Below are 18643 nucleotides of genomic sequence, written 5' to 3' on the forward strand. Positions count from 1 at the left end.
AAGTATCTTACAACAATTCATTACGATTATAAGATAAAATAAACACATTAATTAAAATATAATTTATTCTAATTCTGATTCTTGCAGTTCAAGTATAAACTTATTCTAGTTCTTATTTTACATTTTAATTCTAGTATATTTCGATATTAGCCTATTCTAATTCCTATCTATTCTAATCCCGAAAAAATAAATGCATCTAATTCAATTATAATAGGGGCATTAGAGGCTAAATTTAAACTTAAAGAGTAGTTCCGATATTAGACCATATTTTAAGGACATCTATGAAAATGTAATCAACAAAAAAAAAAAAAGGTTACACCATCATCGTTTCGTTGGCAACAATAACGTTGAAGTGGTCTGTCTCCTTGCGAGTTGTGCGACCCCTTCGGTCGCAAGGAGATGCCAATCTTTTCAATTTGTCGATTTGCTTTCCTAAAGCAATAAAATAAAACTCAAAGCCCCACTTCAAAACTTGTGCAAGAAGGAGATGTAACTGACGTATGCTGTCTTTCCATTTCTTGGTGCATGTATATATAAGTCTGAATATCAGCTGAGTCGGCCAACACCTGCAAGCAATTTTAGTTTTTCGGTAAGTATTGTTTCCTTATCCTATAAATTTATCTTCAAATTTATTATATTTTCACTTCAATTGTTTCTTAGTTTGGTTTAATGTAGTGCGAAATTAATTTATCATAGTGGCTTACATTCCACCACATAAGCGGCACTGGAAGGACCCACAGAGGCCATCTCCAGCTCCACAGATGCTTGTGCCTAAATTCAACAGAAGCTTAAACTTGGGATTGCCCAAGCTTAATGAAGACAGGAGTGGAAATATTGTGCATGCAGAGCATGCCGTATTCAGGTGGTTTGCCGTAGGCTTGGATGGTGATAGCGGCTTTCCTACTTCTTTCCAATCTGAACCGTCCTCAGTGGAGCCTGTTGAGCATAAAAGAGGAGTAAAGCCGTTAGTTTTAGTGAACAACAATCTGGCTGAAGGTTAGTGTTCTGCCTTTTTTTTTTGTTTTATCTTAATTTGTTCTACTTTCGTTCTTGATTTATGTCTGGTGTTAACTTTGCTTATGTGGACATTTGGCTTTCTGGTTGGTAGATAATGATGAAGTGAGGGGGAATCTATCAAGAAGCCCAGGGGGACCGGTAGCAGAAAATGTATGGCCTGATGTGTTGAGTGCTTATAAGATTGTCAAGAACGAATTGGAGAAAAAGCCAACAATTGCTAGATTTGGCGAAGTTCATTTCCATAGATATGTGATCTGGTTCCCATTGCTGCTACAGCGTGAATGTTTTGTGTTAGCTCATTCCTCTCCTTTCTTTCGACTTTGAACTTAAAGCAAACAAAAATGCATATTTATACTAAAATCTGACAGACATCTTGTGTTAGTATTACTTGATTTCTGGTATGAGAAACAAATCAATCTCTTGCCGCCGTGAGTCCGTGACCAAGTTTTATTGTTTGAATTTTCATAGGGACAACACATTATATCATTGCTTGACCTTATTTCTTGCAGTAAAAATGATTCCATTCTTCCATCACATTTTTGAAGCATCCATTAGTTTTTGTATTACAAGCGCCTCAAAGAAGTAATTATATCATTCATCTCGATGCAGGAACAATTTACTGCACTTAGGAAGTGAAAAGGAAGGTCAGGCTGCTGAAGAAACCACTTTGAGGCAAATGAAGTGATCCTTTTACTCAAATGTCCCTGCTACATACATGGAGGACATTATAAATGAAGTTATGCCAAAAATTGGAGTTTATTTTGAAGAGTACAAGGATATATATACCATGTCAAGGTAGTTCTTCTGCTAAAATCTTCAGTATTAGTGATCAAGTTTCGTTTATCTCCCACTTAATTAACCATTGATTCTTCCTACTCCCCGCCCCGGCAGTGTAGTTGCCTGACAGCAGGCGACAAAACTCAACTATTTCATGCAAATCTACTGTTAAAGAAGATAAAACACTTGAGCTCTATAAGGCAAGTTTTCTGCTCCTGGCTAACTATTCTTTATGGACAATGGATCGAATATTGTGTTTGTTGCCTGTGTTTTAAAGGAGATTTTTGCTACTTCAAACATTGCAACAGGACTTTTGCTGTTTTGAATTAAATAGATGAGGGTTTGAATTTAATCTTTTCAATGTGAATCGTGAAGTATCTATTCAAAATAAAAGTGATAAAGATTAAGAAAGAACTTAAGAAACTAAGAGCTTTTAGAAGTCTTTGAAGAAATAATATCAATTTGATAGGAAAAGAATTTAAAATGAAGAAAAAAAGATAATTGATAAGAAGTAAGACTAACTGTACATCTGATTGAGGAACAGGCTTGTTAATTCAAACTATTATAACGAATTGGGAATTGAATTAAGTTAACAGTTAACTCGTAATTGAATGTCTAAACTAACAATGTATACAATTACAGATGAGACTATAAAATTGCAAAGATACTGCTGATTGTGAATCAATTTGAACATGCCAATCCTTAGGAATTCCTTTCAGTATCATGGGATTTAGATCTCAATTATCTTTTTTATTTGAGTACGGTGACATCCCGAACTATCAAAAATACCCACTTGTCCATACATGCCTATGTCCACTTTATCATTTATTTATGAAATGTTCTAATTAAATGGGGCAAGTCCATATAATACAATCATTTTCAATTGCCCAGCATTGGAATACAGATGCTTTGTTTCTTCGGTTTTTAATTTTTTGTTCTTTTTTATTTACTTGATACAACTAATAAGTAAATTCATAGCATTTTCTATCACCTCTTTTTTTGTTGGGAGTATTAGTAAATCAACTCTGTAATGCTCTGCCTCTTTACCACAAAAGCTTCATTTTAATGGCATCAGCTTACAGTTATATGTGCTAAGTAAAACAATTCTTTATTGAGACATTTTCATCCTCCAGAAAATACATAAATAAAAGACCAAACCATCGTTATTTTGATTTCATAACAGCATCATCCATCACTTTCCCATCACTTTCCGATAAGTTTTTGTTAGGAAATTAATGGGTGAAGCAGACACGCAGCTAAAATAAAATTAGAAGAAAATAAAGAACAAACACAATAGAGGACACCAAAAAATTACGTGGTTCAACTTTTAACCTACATTCACGGGCAAAAACAAAAATAAAATATTTCACTAGTGATATAAAGATTATAAATATTATAATATTTTGATCCACTTCTTAAAATCTCAATACACCCAATTTCTCACTCACTAGACTCCCAAGAGCTTTATAATTTTAAGCTCAGTAAATTACTCAAGCTCTCCATTTCTCTCTCACAAAATTGAATGCGAAAACGAAAAGGAGGAGCCTCCTTTTATGGCCAAAACTGGCTACTGTTTATTTAATATTTAATTATTATTATTATTTTATTAATTTTTCTTTTCTTTTCCTTCTTCGCCCGACATCTCCTTTTTCTTCTCTCTTTCTTATTTTCTTTGGGCGGCACCAAATCCTTCTTCTTTTGTTTTCTTTTCCAACTAAAGACGGTGTTGACCATCTAGATAGCCAATTTTTTTAACAGCTTTAGAAGGCCGGAGGCTGAAGCACAATCAATTGAGTTGTTATTGCTTTTCTCACAGCAAGAATGCGGCAATTCAATTGACTTTTTGGCACTTTTGATGGACGGAGTTAAATGGTGGGTTTCGGCTTGCAGTCGCTTGTGTTTGTTCAATTTTATTTTTGTTAAAATCCATGAATATTAATTACTACCTTGTTCACTGTTCAGTAAAAATAAAACAACACCAGAAAAAGATTTTTGCTATATAACAACAGTTTTTTTTTTTCAATTGAACACTATTGTGTTAGAATATACTTCCCAGTTAAAGTTGATAGAAAAAACCAAATTTCAATCGGTATTGGGATTCTGTCCCAAAACAAGCACTTACTGATCACAACTTTAACTAACTTATTTTTCCACCACACAATTTGCTCAACTTTTATTTATACCACACATTTTAACTGCCACTAACTTAAGCAACTCGGCTAACATATTATAGAAACTAACATCCCAGATTTTTCTTAAGATATTTCTACAGAGGAGAGGGCTACCTCACAGATTCTGTCAGGTACAGCCCTCACGTGAATACTGTTTGATTGTGGGTCTGTATGGAACCCACAACCAAGTTTGTGAGTCAGCTGTAACTTACCGAATCTGTAAGTTAGTAAGCTCCTTCTACAGATATTTTAACATTTTAGATTGTAAATTACTTTTCAACACTTGATTTAATCACTGATTGCTGACGATAACGTAGCCAGCAAATTTGTTTCGTTGTGCTAGCCGGACAAGCGATAAGGACTTCACAAGAGTACAAAACAGAGCCCCGATCCAATAATATTACTGAACATAGCATTTTTGTTTCCTTATTAATGGAGAGGCAGTTCTGTTTTTGCAGTGATTAAGCGCATAGAAGATATTAATGGCTTTACTTATCATCATCAACTTCCTTTTGTGTCTCCCCTTCTTCCTCTTCTTCTTTGCTTTGCAAAGGCTCATAACCTCAAGAAATAATACTAAATTACCACCCGGCCCCTGGGGCCTTCCCTTAATCGGTAACTTACACCAGTTTGATGTCTCAAAGCCTCAAGTGTCATTTTGGGAGCTGTCACGGAAATATGGCCCCCTCATGTCCTTGCGTCTTGGTTTTGTGCCATCCCTAGTAGTTTCCTCAGCAAAAATGGCTAAAGAGATATTAAAAACCCATGATCTTCAATTTTGTAGCAGGCCAGCCTTGGTGGGACAACAGAAGTTATCTTACAATGGTCTTGATTTGGTATTTTCACCCTATGATGAATATTGGAGAGAGATAAGAAAAATTTGTGTCATTCATCTCTTTAACTCTAACAGGGTACAAAATTTTCGACCCATTAGAGAAGATGAAGTTTCAAGAATGATTGAAAAGATTTCAAAATCAGTTGCTGCTTCTAATCCCGTAAACTTAAGTGAGGTAATGATGTCTCTTACCAGCACCATTATTTGTAGAATTGGTTTTGGCAAGAGGTATGATGAAGATAACGCAACGAGTGGAAGAAGTAGATTCCATGCCCTGCTTAATGAAACTCAAGCCTTGTTTGTAAGCTTTTTTGTTACAGATTATTTTCCTTTCATGGGCTGGATTGATAAGCTCACAGGAATGATGCAACGTCTGCAAAATAACTTCCAAGAACTCGATAGATTCTACCAGGAACTCATCAACGAGCATTTGGATCCAAACAGAACTAAATCAGAATTGCCGCAACCGGAGGATATAATTGATATTTTACTTCAAATACGAAAAGATCGTGGATTTAAAGTTGACTTGACTTTGGATCACATCAAAGCAGTGCTCATGGTGAATAATTTTATAAATAGTTATATGTAGACTCGTGCTTAGGCGCAGACTCAAAATTTTGCGCAGATACCCAATTTTACAGTCTTGTAAAATGTTTTATAATGCTGTAAAGTGCCCTTTGACGTCCACCTGAGCATGATTAATTTAATATAATTTTATTTGCTTTTAAGTAATTTAATATGTATATATGTATGTTGTTTGTTTTGCAGAACGTATTCGTTGCTGGAACAGACACGAGTGCAGCAACTGTGGTTTGGGCCATGACTTACCTAATGAAGAATCCTAGAGCAATGAAAAAAGCTCAACTGGAAATCAGATCGTTGATTGGGGGTAACAAAGGCTTTGTAAATGAAGATGATGTTCAAGAACTACATTATCTTAAAGCGGTAGTGAAGGAGACAATGAGATTGCAACCCACAGTGCCATTACTAGTCCCAAGAGAAACAATTGAAAAGTGCGTAATAGATGGGTATGAAATACCGGCTAAAACACTTGTCTTTGTAAATGCATGGGCGATAGGAAGAGACCCTGAAGCTTGGGAGAATCCGGAGGAATTTTATCCGGAGAGATTCGTTGATAGCTGTATTGACTTTAAAGGGCAACACTTTGAGTTAATACCGTTTGGTGCTGGCAGAAGAATTTGTCCTGGGTTGAATATGGGAATCGCAACTGTGGATCTTGCACTTGCTAATCTTCTTTACAAATTTGATTGGGAAATGCCGCCTGGAATGAAGAGCCAAGACTTGGACTTTGATGTTCTGCCTGGAATTACTATGCATAAGAAGAATGCTCTCTCTCTTTTGGCCAAGTATCATGAGTAGGTAAATTAAGGCACCTTGGTCAATAAGGGTTTGATCTAAACTAAATATATGTTATAGAGATTGCATGTATGTCCTCAATTGTGCTTCTCATGTTTCCTTTCTTTCTTCTTATGTATAATGAATGTTGATGTCTATGTGCCCATAGGCTGAGTGGTTTTTAATAATTAAATTTAGTTCAAAATTTTGAGAGGTAAGGACTAGAGAATAATGGTTACTCTGCTCACTCTCCTATACTAATAATAAAAAAAAAAGTTGATATGAATGTGAATATTAATCTACTACATTCATTTGGTCTCATATTTTTTCTCCTATATTTTTTGCTTTAGATTTAACTTCTATCACTTAACCTGCTATCTTTTTTTATGATTGGATAGAGATTGAAATTTTTGCTGTTCCATCTCAATGTTAATGCTAATATTATCTTCACACCTTTAGTGTAATTTTCTACTTTTACTATTAGATGCTGATAGGGTCTTTTCTTGGATATTACTTTACCAAAAAAAGTCTGAAAGAAGATTTTATATCGATCGGAAAGCAAGCTTATCCATATAGTTTAATGGATTATCTGCAAGAGCTCTTTTTAGTGCGCATACAGTTGTCCCTTCATGTTAGCATATTTATTCTGTCATCAATGAACTTTTGCATTTAAATGGTATCAGTTCAAGTGATGAATGAATTTTACCTATTGCCTATCTTGGACTAAATTTAATTTCAAAAAATGAGCTTCCAGCTTATGACTTATACGTATCTTGAACTTTGGTTTTACGATCACCGTTGGATGGAAGAGTGGCTTGAGTTTGTTAATTGCTTCAGTCCCAGGACTAGTGTTTGGAAACATAAAATTTATCAGTTCAGTAGCTATAAATCTGTTTCATGATTGTTATTGCACACTATTTCCTATATCTTTGTCTTCATGCTCATACTGAATTAGTGGTGCATTTGTCATCTTTTTCCTTTCATTAAAATGTGCTTATTATTTTTTATTTCAATCGTAGGATGGGAAGATTGATACTGATTCCATCTACAATGGGTTTAAAGACAACTTGAGGTTAATGTGGGGCCGTTTCTTGTCATGCCAGCAACTGTTGACATAAACAACAGACTGCAAGCTTCACCTACTCTCTGTTCATATTTGCATTTGTGTGCATCTTGTACTTGTTGTTGCAGAAAGATGAATATGTAAGAATAAGATCGTGTTTGTATCCAATGGTCAAATGTTTTGGCAAAAAATGTCGTTGCTTGAGTTCCTCAATTCTCATTCGGAACTTCAAATTTTGTGCATTTCTTTAACTTTTTTTTTCCTGTGTATAAGTTTGGTAGTTTCCGTGTAAAGTGCTTTATATTTTCATGTGTGGAATAAATATCAATGGCCAACAACAATAAGAGTTTGATTTTATTTGTAAGACATGTCTTTCAAAATTAAGCTAGTGACACACTTGGATCACTTGGGATCCACTTGCAAATGTATTTTGAAGAAAAGTTTTCTCCCCGCCTTTTATGTAATCACAACCACCGCTAATATGGTAATTTATTGAAAGGTCCTTGATGTCCGGTTAAAGTTATAATTAAATTAATAAACTTATCTTTTTAAATTAATGAACTCATCTTTTTGAATATGTTCATCATTTTGTACGTATATTAGTGTTTTTTTTTTAATTCCTTTTATTTCTAAACTATTGGTTAGAAGCAAATATTTCACTGTAAAGTGGGATCTCCTGGCGGCCAAAGGAGATGCCTTTCCCAAAGCAAGAAAAGAAAACACAAAATGCCCACTTCAAAAACTTGTGCAAGGAGATGTGATTACGCTGTCTTTCTGTTTCTTGGTGCGTGTATAGATATACACATACATAAGTCTGAAGATCAGCTGAGCCAACAGCCCACTAGGAAGCAATTTTAAAATTTTTGGTAAGTATTGTTCTTTATATCTTATGAATTTTTCCTTCAATTATTATATTTTCACTTCACTTTTGTTTTTGGGCACTCGTTATGTGGTTTTCTTTTGATGATTATGGTGGCTTCTTTTTAGCTCTTATTTTACTGTTTCCAATGGTTAGTTTAGCTACCGTCTACTGAGATAAAATTATTTGCTTGAATAGAAAACGACCCGCCCTGAATTCCCTTGGGCAAGTCAATCTAATATCATCAAAACGGACTTGATAATAATCTAATTAGTAAGGATTCAGCCGAAAATTCGACAGGATCTCCTTTATAAATATAGCACTCTCAATATGCAAATATGAATATAACACTCCCCAAAATAATTCAATATACAACCAACTCCAATAATCAACATCCTCAACCAAAATTCTGAGTTTTACTCAAGATATCTCCAGAGTCTCAAAAGATAATATTATAACTAATATTAATATATCTTAATTTATTCTTAATCCCAAAAGAATAATATAACAAAATTATACAATCGAAAAAGAACAAGATAACTATGATATCCTAATAAAAAAATCATCTATATCACGTGGCCAAGATTCAAAATATATTTACAGTCGCTGAGTTGGTTTGGTGTACCCGCAGCCTTCTAGTGGGAGGAGGGAATAGAATAAAAGCGGGATGAGTATAAAACTCAGTGAGATCAGTCAGTGGATAGTAGTTTTCAAAAAATTAATTCTTACTTTAAAAGAAATAATTATATTATTTCCAAACACGATTTCATCAAACCATATGCGAGAAACCAATAATAAATCATTTAACATTTAAATCAGATTACTAATCATGAAAATAATATATAATATCATACCTAATAACTATGGAAATCATATCACAATATCATATAATATACACAAATCTGAAAATCATCACCAAACAAGTACCCAAGGGAAAAATCTCATTGTATTCGGACCTCAACGGACAGGCAATGACGTACTATCTAGGTACTGCCATGCCCCGGAGCTACATGGATAGACATGGAAATACCATCTCATATCTCATCATATCTCATTATATCTGTGAATGTATAATCTAGTCCCCAAAGGACAAAATCGCCCAAGCACACGGCCCAAAGCCTCTGTGTGTACTCAGACGAGTTTCAAAGGCATCTATCTCATCTGTATCATCTGTATCTTCATATCTCATTATATCTGTGCATTTATAATCTAGTTCCCAAAGGACAAAATCGCCCAAGCACACGGCCCAAAGCCTCTGTGTGTACTCATACGAGTTCTAAAGACATGTATCTCATATGTATAATCTGTATCTCAATATCTGTCTGTATCTCATATTTGTATCTCTACAATCATCATACCGCATGCATATGCCCCCAAAAAGCAAAATCGCCAAAACACACAGCCCAAAATCTCTATGTGTGTTTAGATGGGCCCCAAATGTCTCTCATCTCATCTGTATCACTGTATCTGGAGGGAAAGATATTGTCCAATGATTTTAAAAACAATCTCTATACTCATATTCATATACATTCTAATCATACATTTATTTTCTTTATCACATCTAAATCTATTTTTCTCATCTTTAAAATACTATCATATTTTATTCAATATTGATACGAAAAACCATTAACCAAACATTTTAATATAATATTAATGCGTGTATAAAATTCATTATGAGGAAATTATTAAATCAGAACATTTAAAATACTATTTCGCAAACATGATTTACTATCATAATTAATTATGAAAATATGTTTTGTATATTTTACTCACAGCGACTGTGTTCACGCTCGGTTATCGTCCACGTCTGCGAATTGGTTCTCGCTCACAAATCCTCCTAAATAAAAGAAACAACATAATTATTTTTTGTAAATCAGAATTAGGACTAAATTTATGCAATAAACTCAAAATGAACATCTATCCATAATTTACAACTCCCGTATCGATAGAATTACCGAAATACCCTCAAATCTGTAAATCGTTAAAATACTCCAAAATCGTAAATTATTGAATTACCCTTAGAATTGTAATTACACCCAGTCTTCAATTTCAAAAATGACTAAAATATCCACAGGCTCAGAAATTACAAAATTACCCTCAGAGTGTGAAATTACCGAAATGCCCTTGTCGGTCAACGGTCACTGAAATTTAGTCAACGCTGTCCGGGAAGCTCAAGTCTGAAAGTTCCAATAACGCTGAGTCTAATAGTGCCGGCGGTGAGTTCCCACATGCGGCAACGACGCCGTGAATTTCCAACAATTGGCCGGCGGCGAAACAGTGACTCCCGGTGACTGTAGATGATCAGGAATTGAAGAGGGAGTCGTGGGAAACAAAAGTGAGGCGGTGACGTGGTCAAATTCCAATAGAATCAACGGCAATGGTATGGGTTTTGGCCGCGGTTTCTCAAGCTTGAAACGGCGACGATCCCGTCGGATTTCGGCGACAATGACGACTAGGGTATGATGGCCGGTCTTCAAGCTTCAGATTGGTACCAAGATTGACCGGTGGGGTGGCTGGAATCCCAAGATATGGCCGGGTCAATTTCGGGTCGAAACGGTCGGGTTTTTGGGTCGGTTTTGACAGCTTCTCTCTCACTCTCTCACACGTGTGTCTCTGTTTCCCCTGTTTTCCAGCTTCCTCTTTCATTTATTTTAACTTTTTAACCGCTTCATTTTTTTATTTACTTTTTCACACATGTTACAGAATAACTTAATCTTTTGATATTTTATTACGTTCAGTTTATATACAGCTGATTCATTGTAACAAATGTTATCATAAATGATTCTCGAGTAATTTCATTTATTTACTTTTTCTTCTTTCACAGTTGGCCTGTACGATATCATTTACTTTTATCTTTTTTCAAATTTCTTTTAATCTAGAGAATGTTTGTTTTAGTCCTGATCTTGGGTTACTGAAATGTTTCATTCCCTTTTCCTAAGTATTTTTGTTGCTTGTTTAGCGGGCAATACTGCAACAGTGATTTCAATTCACAAAATTCTGTAAATACTTATTATTCTTAGTGTGGTTTTAAGGTAGAGTGAACTTAATATTATCATAATGCATATTCATACTAAATTCTGACAGAAATCTTATGGTCATATAAGTGCTGGCAGCTAAAATTATGAGCTTTACCATTAACCCTACCACCAGCTGTGGATGACTGTAAATCGGATCTCCAAGCCGGGGACAAAAGTTAAAATTGCTTTTAAAAGCCAAAGAGGAAAAGATTTGTAGAAAGAAGGAAAAAGAAAATGGCAATTTATAGTGCATGCACTTCTTTCAGACTTATATCTCATAGAAGCTTTCATGGCATCTAGAATTTGGCTTTGGCTTTGCGTAGGACATTTCAATTGTTGCTGGTGGAAACAAATATATCCATTGTCTTAGTATTGCTTGATTTCCGGTGCAAGAAACAAATAAATTTGTTGCCGTTGCCAAGTTTTGTTGTTTGATATTTCATTGGGACAACAAAGTATACCACTGCTTCGCCTATTTCTTACATCTTTGCATCATATATTTCCATTCTTCTATCACATCTTTGAAGCTTCTACTAGTTCTCATATTAGAAGCGCCTCAAAGAAATAATTATTATATTATTCGTCTTAATGAAGGAGTGGCATACTGAGCTTAGAAAATGCAAAAGAAGGTCAGGTTGCTGAATCTGCTTTGAGCCCACTGAGGAGATGCTTTTACACTGGTGCCCCTCCTACATACATGGGAAAAATTGTAAATGAAGTTGTCCCAAAAATTGGGGTTGGTTTTGTAGAGAACAAGGATATATACCATGTCAAGGTAGTTCTCCTGCAGTCCTGCTAAATACTTTAGTAGTCATGACCAAGTTTCTTTTATCTCTCACTTAATTAGCCATTGTTTCCCCCCCCCCCCCCCCCTTCTTTTTCTTGTGTAGTTGTCTGATGGCACACGACAAATTACGTGCAAATGTACTGTTAAAGAAGATCAAAAGCTTCATCTCTATAAGGCAAGTCTTTTGCTACTGGCTGAGTATTATTTATGGACAACGGGTCCAAGTTTATAAGTTGCCTCTTGTGTTAAGGAGACTTTTGCTAGTGGAAACATTGAAACAAGACTTATGATGTTTTGAATTGAATGATATAATCTTTTCACTGTGAATTATGAAGGAGACGTCGAAATATAAGCGATAGATATCAAGAAAGAGACGAAACCTTTGTGTCTCACAAGAACCTTTAGAAGTCTCTCCAGGGATAATCTCAGTTAAGAGGAAAATAATTTAAAATGAAAAGAAGGAAGAAAATTCTCAAGAAGTAAGACTAATTCTACATCTAATTGAGGAACAGGCTTGTTAATTTAACAAGGAAAGCTCCAGCAACTATTATAAACCAATTAAAAATTGAATTAAATTAAGAGTTAACTTGGAATTGAATGTCTAATCCAACAAACTATGCATAAGATTACAGATGTAACTATGATAATACAAAAAACCTCTGCTTATTGTAGACCAAAGTGAATATGCCAATATTTAAGAATTTCTTTCAGCATCATGGGATTTAGATCCCCATAATCTTTTTTTATTTTAGTGTAGTGACATCCGGAAGACCAGAATTATCACGTACCTCGTAGTAGTCATTTTATGTCTTTTAAAGCGCCACATTATTTCCCATACAGTCATAATATATCTATTTGTTGTTTATTTATTGTTGTCGTGTGTGGAGTCTCATCTTGAATATGAACATTTTTCCGGTAGGTCGAACTGAACTCTGTTCGTCACATGGTAGCAGACATGTTATGCGTTCATAAAAATCTAGACCTGAGGTTGGCACTATGTTCAAAGAGTACCTTATCTGCTCTCTCGGTAAGTCAATCCGCTACTCTGTGCATGTTTAGCTGGACTTTTAAGTTACGCCTTCTTTTTTCTCCTTTTTATTTTTTTTGGTCATTTGCTTGTTGGAATCATCATCATTACAGAATGAGGAAGAAAAATTAATTCAAGACCAGGGGAAATAAGGAAATATTAAACTTATAGCTTTTGTTTTATCATAGAAAGTTTACTTTCAAGGGGTTGAGAAAAAATTTAAATATATATATACACATACATATATATACATATACACACACGACAAGCTTAAAACGGTTAAACATTAGCATGCATGATCCTTTTCTTCAAAACTGAAACTTTACAAATGGTAAAAATAGAATAACAAATAAATTATTAGATTTCCAAAATCAGTTACCGTTTGTAGGCTTAAAACAAAAGTTAAATATAAGCTTTTTTTTGTTGGGGGGGGGGGGGGGGGGAGGGGTGTTGGGGTTTGTGCCTATGAGTAGTCCCAGCAAATGAATTCTATGATCTTCAAAACTGAAACTTTACAAATGGTAAAAATAGAATAACAAATAAATTATTAGATTTCCAAATCAGTTACCGTTATGTAGGCTTAAAACAAAAGTTAAATATAAGCTCTTTTTTTTTGTTTGTGGGGTGGGGTGGGGGGGGGGGGGGGGGGGGGGGGGGGGCTATGAGTAGTCCCAGCAAATGAATTCTATGATCAAACTGAAATTTTTGAATTTTCAGGATGATGAAATGAACAGCATTAGAATTCTGATTAATTCAGCCATTCCGGATCCGGAAGTCAAGGGTGGGTTAAGATGGCCCATGGGGAAGTCATATTCAGGGGATTACACAATTGTTGGGGTTTGGCACAATGAATTTAAATCATATAAAAGCCCATCACTAAAGCTTAAGGTAAGAAATGTTGATCGATTTATTTTCAAGACTGGAACTGGGGAAGCTACGATTGAGATTAATCTAAAGTTGAGAAGACTAGTTTCAGAGATTCAGGTACTTGCTGCTTTTTGCTTTAACTTTTATCACAAAACCTACTATCTTTGTGTATGATTACATGGATCTTGAAATTCTTGCTGTTATGTCATAATGTTAATGCATATTTTGTCTTCACGCATTTCTTACTGAACTTGTGTCTTGAGCTGTAATTGTAATTTCCAATTTTTACTATTAGATGGGTATTTTATTGGAGATTTCTTTACTTAAAAAAAAAAATGTTTGACAGAGAATATTTTAACGATGAGATTGCAATATTGTAATAGAAATCTTCAGGAACTCTTTTTACCTTTTAGTAGTTATGCAGTTGCTCCTCTGTGTTAGCTTATTTATTCTATCATATGTAACGAATGACTTTTTACCAAATTTGATTTCAAAGCTCAGCTTCCAGCTTATGACTTATATTTGTGTCTTGCACTTTTGTTTTACAATCACCATTAGATGGAAGAGTGCTTAGAGTTTGTTAATTGATTCAATCCCAGGATTAGTCTTTTGAAACATAAAATTTATCGGCTAAGCTATATAAATCTGTTTCATGTTTCTTATCGCACACTATTTCGTATGGCTTTGCTCCATGCTCATACAAAATTATTGTTGTATTAGATGTCTTCTGTCTTTCATTCACATGTACTTATTACTTTTTCTTTCAATCGTTAGGATGGGGAGATTGATACTGATTCCATCTACAATGGGTTTAAAGACAACTTGAGGTTAATATGGGACCATTTCTTGTCATGGGAGTCGTAACTTTTGACAAAAACAACAGATTGCATGCTCTCCCCGCTCGGTTCATATTTGCGTTTGTGTGCATCCTGCAGTTGAAGATGTAGAATGATGTCAATGCAAGAATAAGAGCATTGTTGATGCTGAAATCTGCTCGCCCTTTGCCCGACCAGATCATTTCACCAACGTTTATGTGGTTAGTAGAGAAGATGTCACTTTCTTCCTGTTTCAACGATTGCCTGAAGCTCCAGGAATTGGAATCACCATTCTTTCTTCTACTAAGCTTGCGTTCACAAAAATGGATCAGAGACACCGGTGGTTTTACCGGCGTAAACCCTTCGATGCTTAAATTAGCACAAGGTGTTTACGAGAAAAATATGTAATTTAAATTGTCTGATCTCTTCTAATGTTCTAAATGATTTGTATGGAATATAATCTAGTTTCAATTTGGCAGAGTTTTCCATTTTCTCTCAATTTTTTTGTCCCCTTTTTCATCAGTTTCCCGGCTTCTTATAGCCGTTGTCCCACGTTCCTGTCTACTCCTCATGCCCCCCTTTATCGGGTGATGGCAGACCCTCATGGGTCTCCAACCACTAGATTGTGGGTAAATGTGGGATGCCATGTCTCTCTCGACGGTTTGGGGAATAGCGAAACTGCCGCGATTTCGTGAGATTGTGTGCGCCTTCTTTAGGTGATGGGTATCTGGTCGGTATATGTCTCTGGTCGGTACGTTCCTCTGGTCGGTGCTCGTCTCTAGTAGGCACATGTTTGTATAAGGCGTTTTACTAGGGCTCTTCTCGTGCCATTCAGCTGAGGTGATTCGCCTTGCGGGTGGGAAATGAGGGCATGGCCGAGCTGGTGCTCTTTATTACTTAACACCAGTCCCCTAATTTCTGGTCTTGCGAGTGAAACGAGTTGAGATTAGAAACTAAGAATCAGATCTTATCGACCCCAGGAAATTCCTATCTGGTCTTCGTGTTATTGTGATGGATCTGAGGTTCCGCCTTTTGTTTAAGGAGATTTCGATCTGAGTATGGGCCTTCGTGAGCGCGTCCAATATATAGCTGGGCTAACATATCGTCGGGCCTTTTCTAACGGTTAATGACATGTCGCTTCTCGTCCTTTCGTATTTGAAATTTGAAACGACGGCTTATCTGTCCTCGATATACGGCGAGTGAGCTGGCACCCGTGTAACTTAAACGCTTCCATTTCCCCATTTCGTTTCAAATCCCTAAATTAAAGCTGTCATTGCGTTTTTTTATCTGCCATTCCACCGTAAGCTAACTCCCTCTTTGGACTTTAATCACACTTTCTGCATCGGAAACCTCTGTTTACTGGGTCCTCTCTCCATCACGGCAGCACTACCAGTGCCAGTTTATTCCAGGTATCGCCTTTAACTTCTTCTTTGGTTGTTGTTGATTGGGTTCTGTGTTGCCCTTTTTTGTACCCATACACTTGGATTTGCTATGCTTTCCTTTTTGAGTTTTTAATATGTCAAACCGAAAGGGAAAACTAATTGTAGATGAGAGTGATGAAGAGGTAGAGGACTCATACCCCAACCTATTTGGGCCTAATGACCCCTTATTATCTTCTCCTAGTATAGGTCCCTCATATCATAGGGATACTCTAGAATATCCTCGTCCCATGACCACTTTGCCTTCCCCTGAATTAGAACCCGTGGGAAACCGTGGTGGACCAGCGTCGGGCTCTGGTGAGAATCATAGTTCTGGTGGGGCTGGGATCCCTGAGAAAGTGGGTGATGGTGAAGAGAGCAGTTTCGAGCCGAGCAGACCCCCTAAAAAGAGAAACCTTGGCCATAGGATGGAAGCATATACTTACCCCATCGATTATATAGCTTGTGCCACCACCCATACTGACCTACTTAAGCTTAGAACTCTTTACAATATCCCTGAGGAGGTTCTCCTCATAATTCTCGGGAAAGATGACGTTCCCAGTCGGCCTCCGATGGGGTATGTGATGATGCATCTGGAGAGTTTCAAGTTAAGGGCTCGGTTACTCCTTCAGCCTTACTTTGCCAGGATATTTGGTGGCATGCATCTGGCTCTAGGTTAGCTTCACCCAAATGGGTGGAGGGTTCTCTCAGCTTTGTATGTGTTATGGGAGAGGTGTGGACTCGAGGAACCTTCCTTTGCTGAAGTAAAGCACTCGTACCAGCTGAGGAGTAGCCCAAAGGAAGCAGACTGGTACTACTTCATGTCAAGCTCTGTAAAGAGGAAGCCTATCATCGGCTTTCCTTCCTCATGTAAAAACTGGAAGAACAAATTCTTCTTTACTGGAGGAAATTGGTGTCCAGCAGTCCATTCGCTTGGTGGTGATATTCACATTCCAACTCGTTTTGTCACCCCAGGTCGTTTAGTTTTTGCATATTTTCCTTTTCTGATCGTTACTTATTGGGTTCTTTAACCTTATTTGTTCTTTCAGAGTTGTGGGGCCTGATCAAGAATCTTGACGATTGACTGTTGCTCCAAGTGGAAACTGCTCTGGTGAATGCGTTTACCTGTCAAGATCTCCTGTCGTCAACAAATCTTGTCAGGCCACGCTTAGTGGACATAGCTGTCAGGATGGACAACAAGATCCTCAGCGCTATGACAAGAAAACGTGGTCGGGTTTCAGGCAGCTCCAGCAACCCCCCATCTTTTGAAGAAAACCAATGTTGGTCCCTCCAAGGCTTCTACTCCTGCTCTGCCCCCTCCTCCACTTCGGAAGAATGATGGGGAGAAGACTAGTGATAAGAGTACTGAGGTCAGCATTCACTCTGGAGACCGATCTTCTCCTCTTCCGCCTCGGGATCATGGTGACTATCTGACCCCGTATCAGAGGGACTGGCAAGTCGGTAGGACCGAAAATGGTCAAGGATATTGAGAGCATGAATCTCAGCGAATTAGCTGGTTCCGTTCAGAGGGTCTCCTTTAAGCTGGCTACTCTAGTTTCTTGTTACAAGACCAGGTCCACGCGCCATGAGAGGAGGCTTCAAGCTGACAACCAGGACTTAAAGAAAAAAGCTGAGTCTGCCGACCGCTCGAAGGAAAAGCTGCTTAATCTGCACAAGCAAATCATGGACCTGGAAGAGAAAGTGGCCATGGCTGAGTCCAACTCCACCAAGCTTGAGGGCGAGTTGGGTGACTTGAAATCTGACCTCCAGGCTACTCAAAGCGAGCGAGATACTTTGAAGACGGCCCTCGAGGAGCAAATCAAGTCTCTGAATGAGCAGTTGGCCGAGCTGAAAGGTAAATCTACTGATGTGGATGATCAGCTGGATGCAGAGTATAACTCTGGGCTTGCTTTTTGCTACAAGTGCATCATGTTTGTGCTTAAGGAAGAATATCTCGAGCTTAACATGAGCAAGCTGGAGGCTAGAGTGCAGAAATACATGGCCGAGGCAGATCAGGGGGATAAGGAGCAGGGAGAGCAGGATTAGGTGGAGGCTCCTTTAGGTGGGGTGCAGGGGGGGAAGTAGGGGATCGTGTTCTTCAAGCAGGTCAGGGGACAGTGCCTACTCCCCCCGATGTTGCTGGTCTTCCTCTTTCTAAGATTGCTGATCCTTCATTTACCGTGGCTGCTGAACCTCATAATCCTTAGGCTTATTTTTTTTGTATAAATTCGAAACTTTCATCTGTCTGCAAACGTTTGGATGTTTATAAACTTTGGATGCTTTCTGTTTGCTTTCTTGCCATGGTTTTGGTTATGAATCGTTTCTGCAAGTTACCTTAACAATTTTGATTGACTTGGGCTGCTGGTCCTTTTGTCGACCAAGCAGGCACTGGCACTTGTTTGCCTTAGCAAAATTTGTAAAACTTGCCTGCTGGTTTTTCAAAAGACTGAGTAGGAACTGTCATTAGTTTGTCTTAATAAAATTTCGTAAAATTGCCTGCTGGTTCTTTAGGCGACCGAGCAGGAATAGGCACTTGCGTGCCTTAATAAAATTTATAGATTTACCTGCTGGTCTTTTAGGCGACCGAGCAGGAATAGGCACTTGCTTGCCTTAATAAAATTTGTAGATTTGTCT

At 37.1% G+C, this 18643-nt stretch overlaps 3 protein-coding genes, 1 long non-coding RNA gene and 1 pseudogene across 8 annotated transcripts in view; 4 read left to right on the forward strand and 1 right to left on the reverse strand.

The window, feature by feature from the left end:
• Positions 1 to 430: 430 nt before the first annotated feature.
• LOC102617183 (uncharacterized) lies at positions 431 to 2000 on the forward strand. 3 transcript variants are annotated; one of them, XM_052438391.1, is made up of 5 exons: positions 431 to 589; positions 697 to 996; positions 1109 to 1307; positions 1627 to 1812; positions 1914 to 2000. In XM_052438391.1, exons 2-4 carry the CDS (start codon positions 762 to 764, stop codon positions 1700 to 1702), a joined length of 510 nt encoding a protein of 169 aa, XP_052294351.1. In that variant the 5' UTR covers positions 431 to 589; positions 697 to 761; the 3' UTR covers positions 1703 to 1812; positions 1914 to 2000. The 3 variants fall into 3 exon arrangements, with proteins under 3 accessions (XP_052294351.1, XP_052294349.1, XP_052294350.1); XM_052438389.1 differs by having other exon boundaries at positions 1909 to 1994; XM_052438390.1 differs by having other exon boundaries at positions 444 to 589; positions 676 to 996; positions 1909 to 1994.
• A 1720-nt stretch (positions 2001 to 3720) lies between these two features.
• LOC102625918 (cytochrome P450 83B1-like) overlaps positions 3721 to 18643 on the forward strand; it is a 68024-nt gene continuing 53101 nt past the window's right edge. The window contains exons 1-3 of one of the 2 annotated variants that reach the window (XM_052438377.1): positions 3722 to 5359; positions 5569 to 6180; positions 7176 to 7512. In XM_052438377.1, coding sequence (XP_052294337.1) covers positions 4448 to 5359; positions 5569 to 6180 — 1524 coding nt within the window. In that variant the 5' untranslated portion in view covers positions 3722 to 4447 and the 3' untranslated portion in view covers positions 7176 to 7512. Of the gene's footprint in view, positions 5360 to 5568; positions 6195 to 7175; positions 7513 to 18643 lie in introns of those variants that run through there. The other variant, XM_052438378.1, reaches the window with a different exon arrangement.
• On the reverse strand, positions 8521 to 10775 carry LOC127901313 (uncharacterized). Of its 2 annotated transcripts, none has more exons than XR_008053469.1 (3): positions 10174 to 10775; positions 9852 to 9915; positions 8521 to 9545 (listed from the first exon to the last, which is right to left on the reverse strand). It is a non-coding gene; the product is annotated as an uncharacterized LOC127901313 (long non-coding RNA). The 2 variants fall into 2 exon arrangements; XR_008053468.1 differs by having other exon boundaries at positions 10193 to 10773.
• On the forward strand, positions 11728 to 14745 carry LOC127901310 (uncharacterized). The gene is made up of 5 exons (XM_052438388.1): positions 11728 to 11870; positions 11986 to 12057; positions 12802 to 12909; positions 13627 to 13893; positions 14551 to 14745. The coding sequence occupies exons 1-5, from the start codon at positions 11793 to 11795 to the stop codon at positions 14638 to 14640; spliced, it is 615 nt and encodes a 204-aa protein (XP_052294348.1). The 5' UTR covers positions 11728 to 11792; the 3' UTR covers positions 14641 to 14745.
• LOC107177098 (uncharacterized) lies at positions 16108 to 18094 on the forward strand (annotated as a pseudogene).

This window comes from Citrus sinensis, chromosome 3 (genome assembly GCF_022201045.2).
Source record: "Citrus sinensis cultivar Valencia sweet orange chromosome 3, DVS_A1.0, whole genome shotgun sequence".
Taxonomy (NCBI): Eukaryota; Viridiplantae; Streptophyta; class Magnoliopsida; order Sapindales; family Rutaceae; genus Citrus; species Citrus sinensis.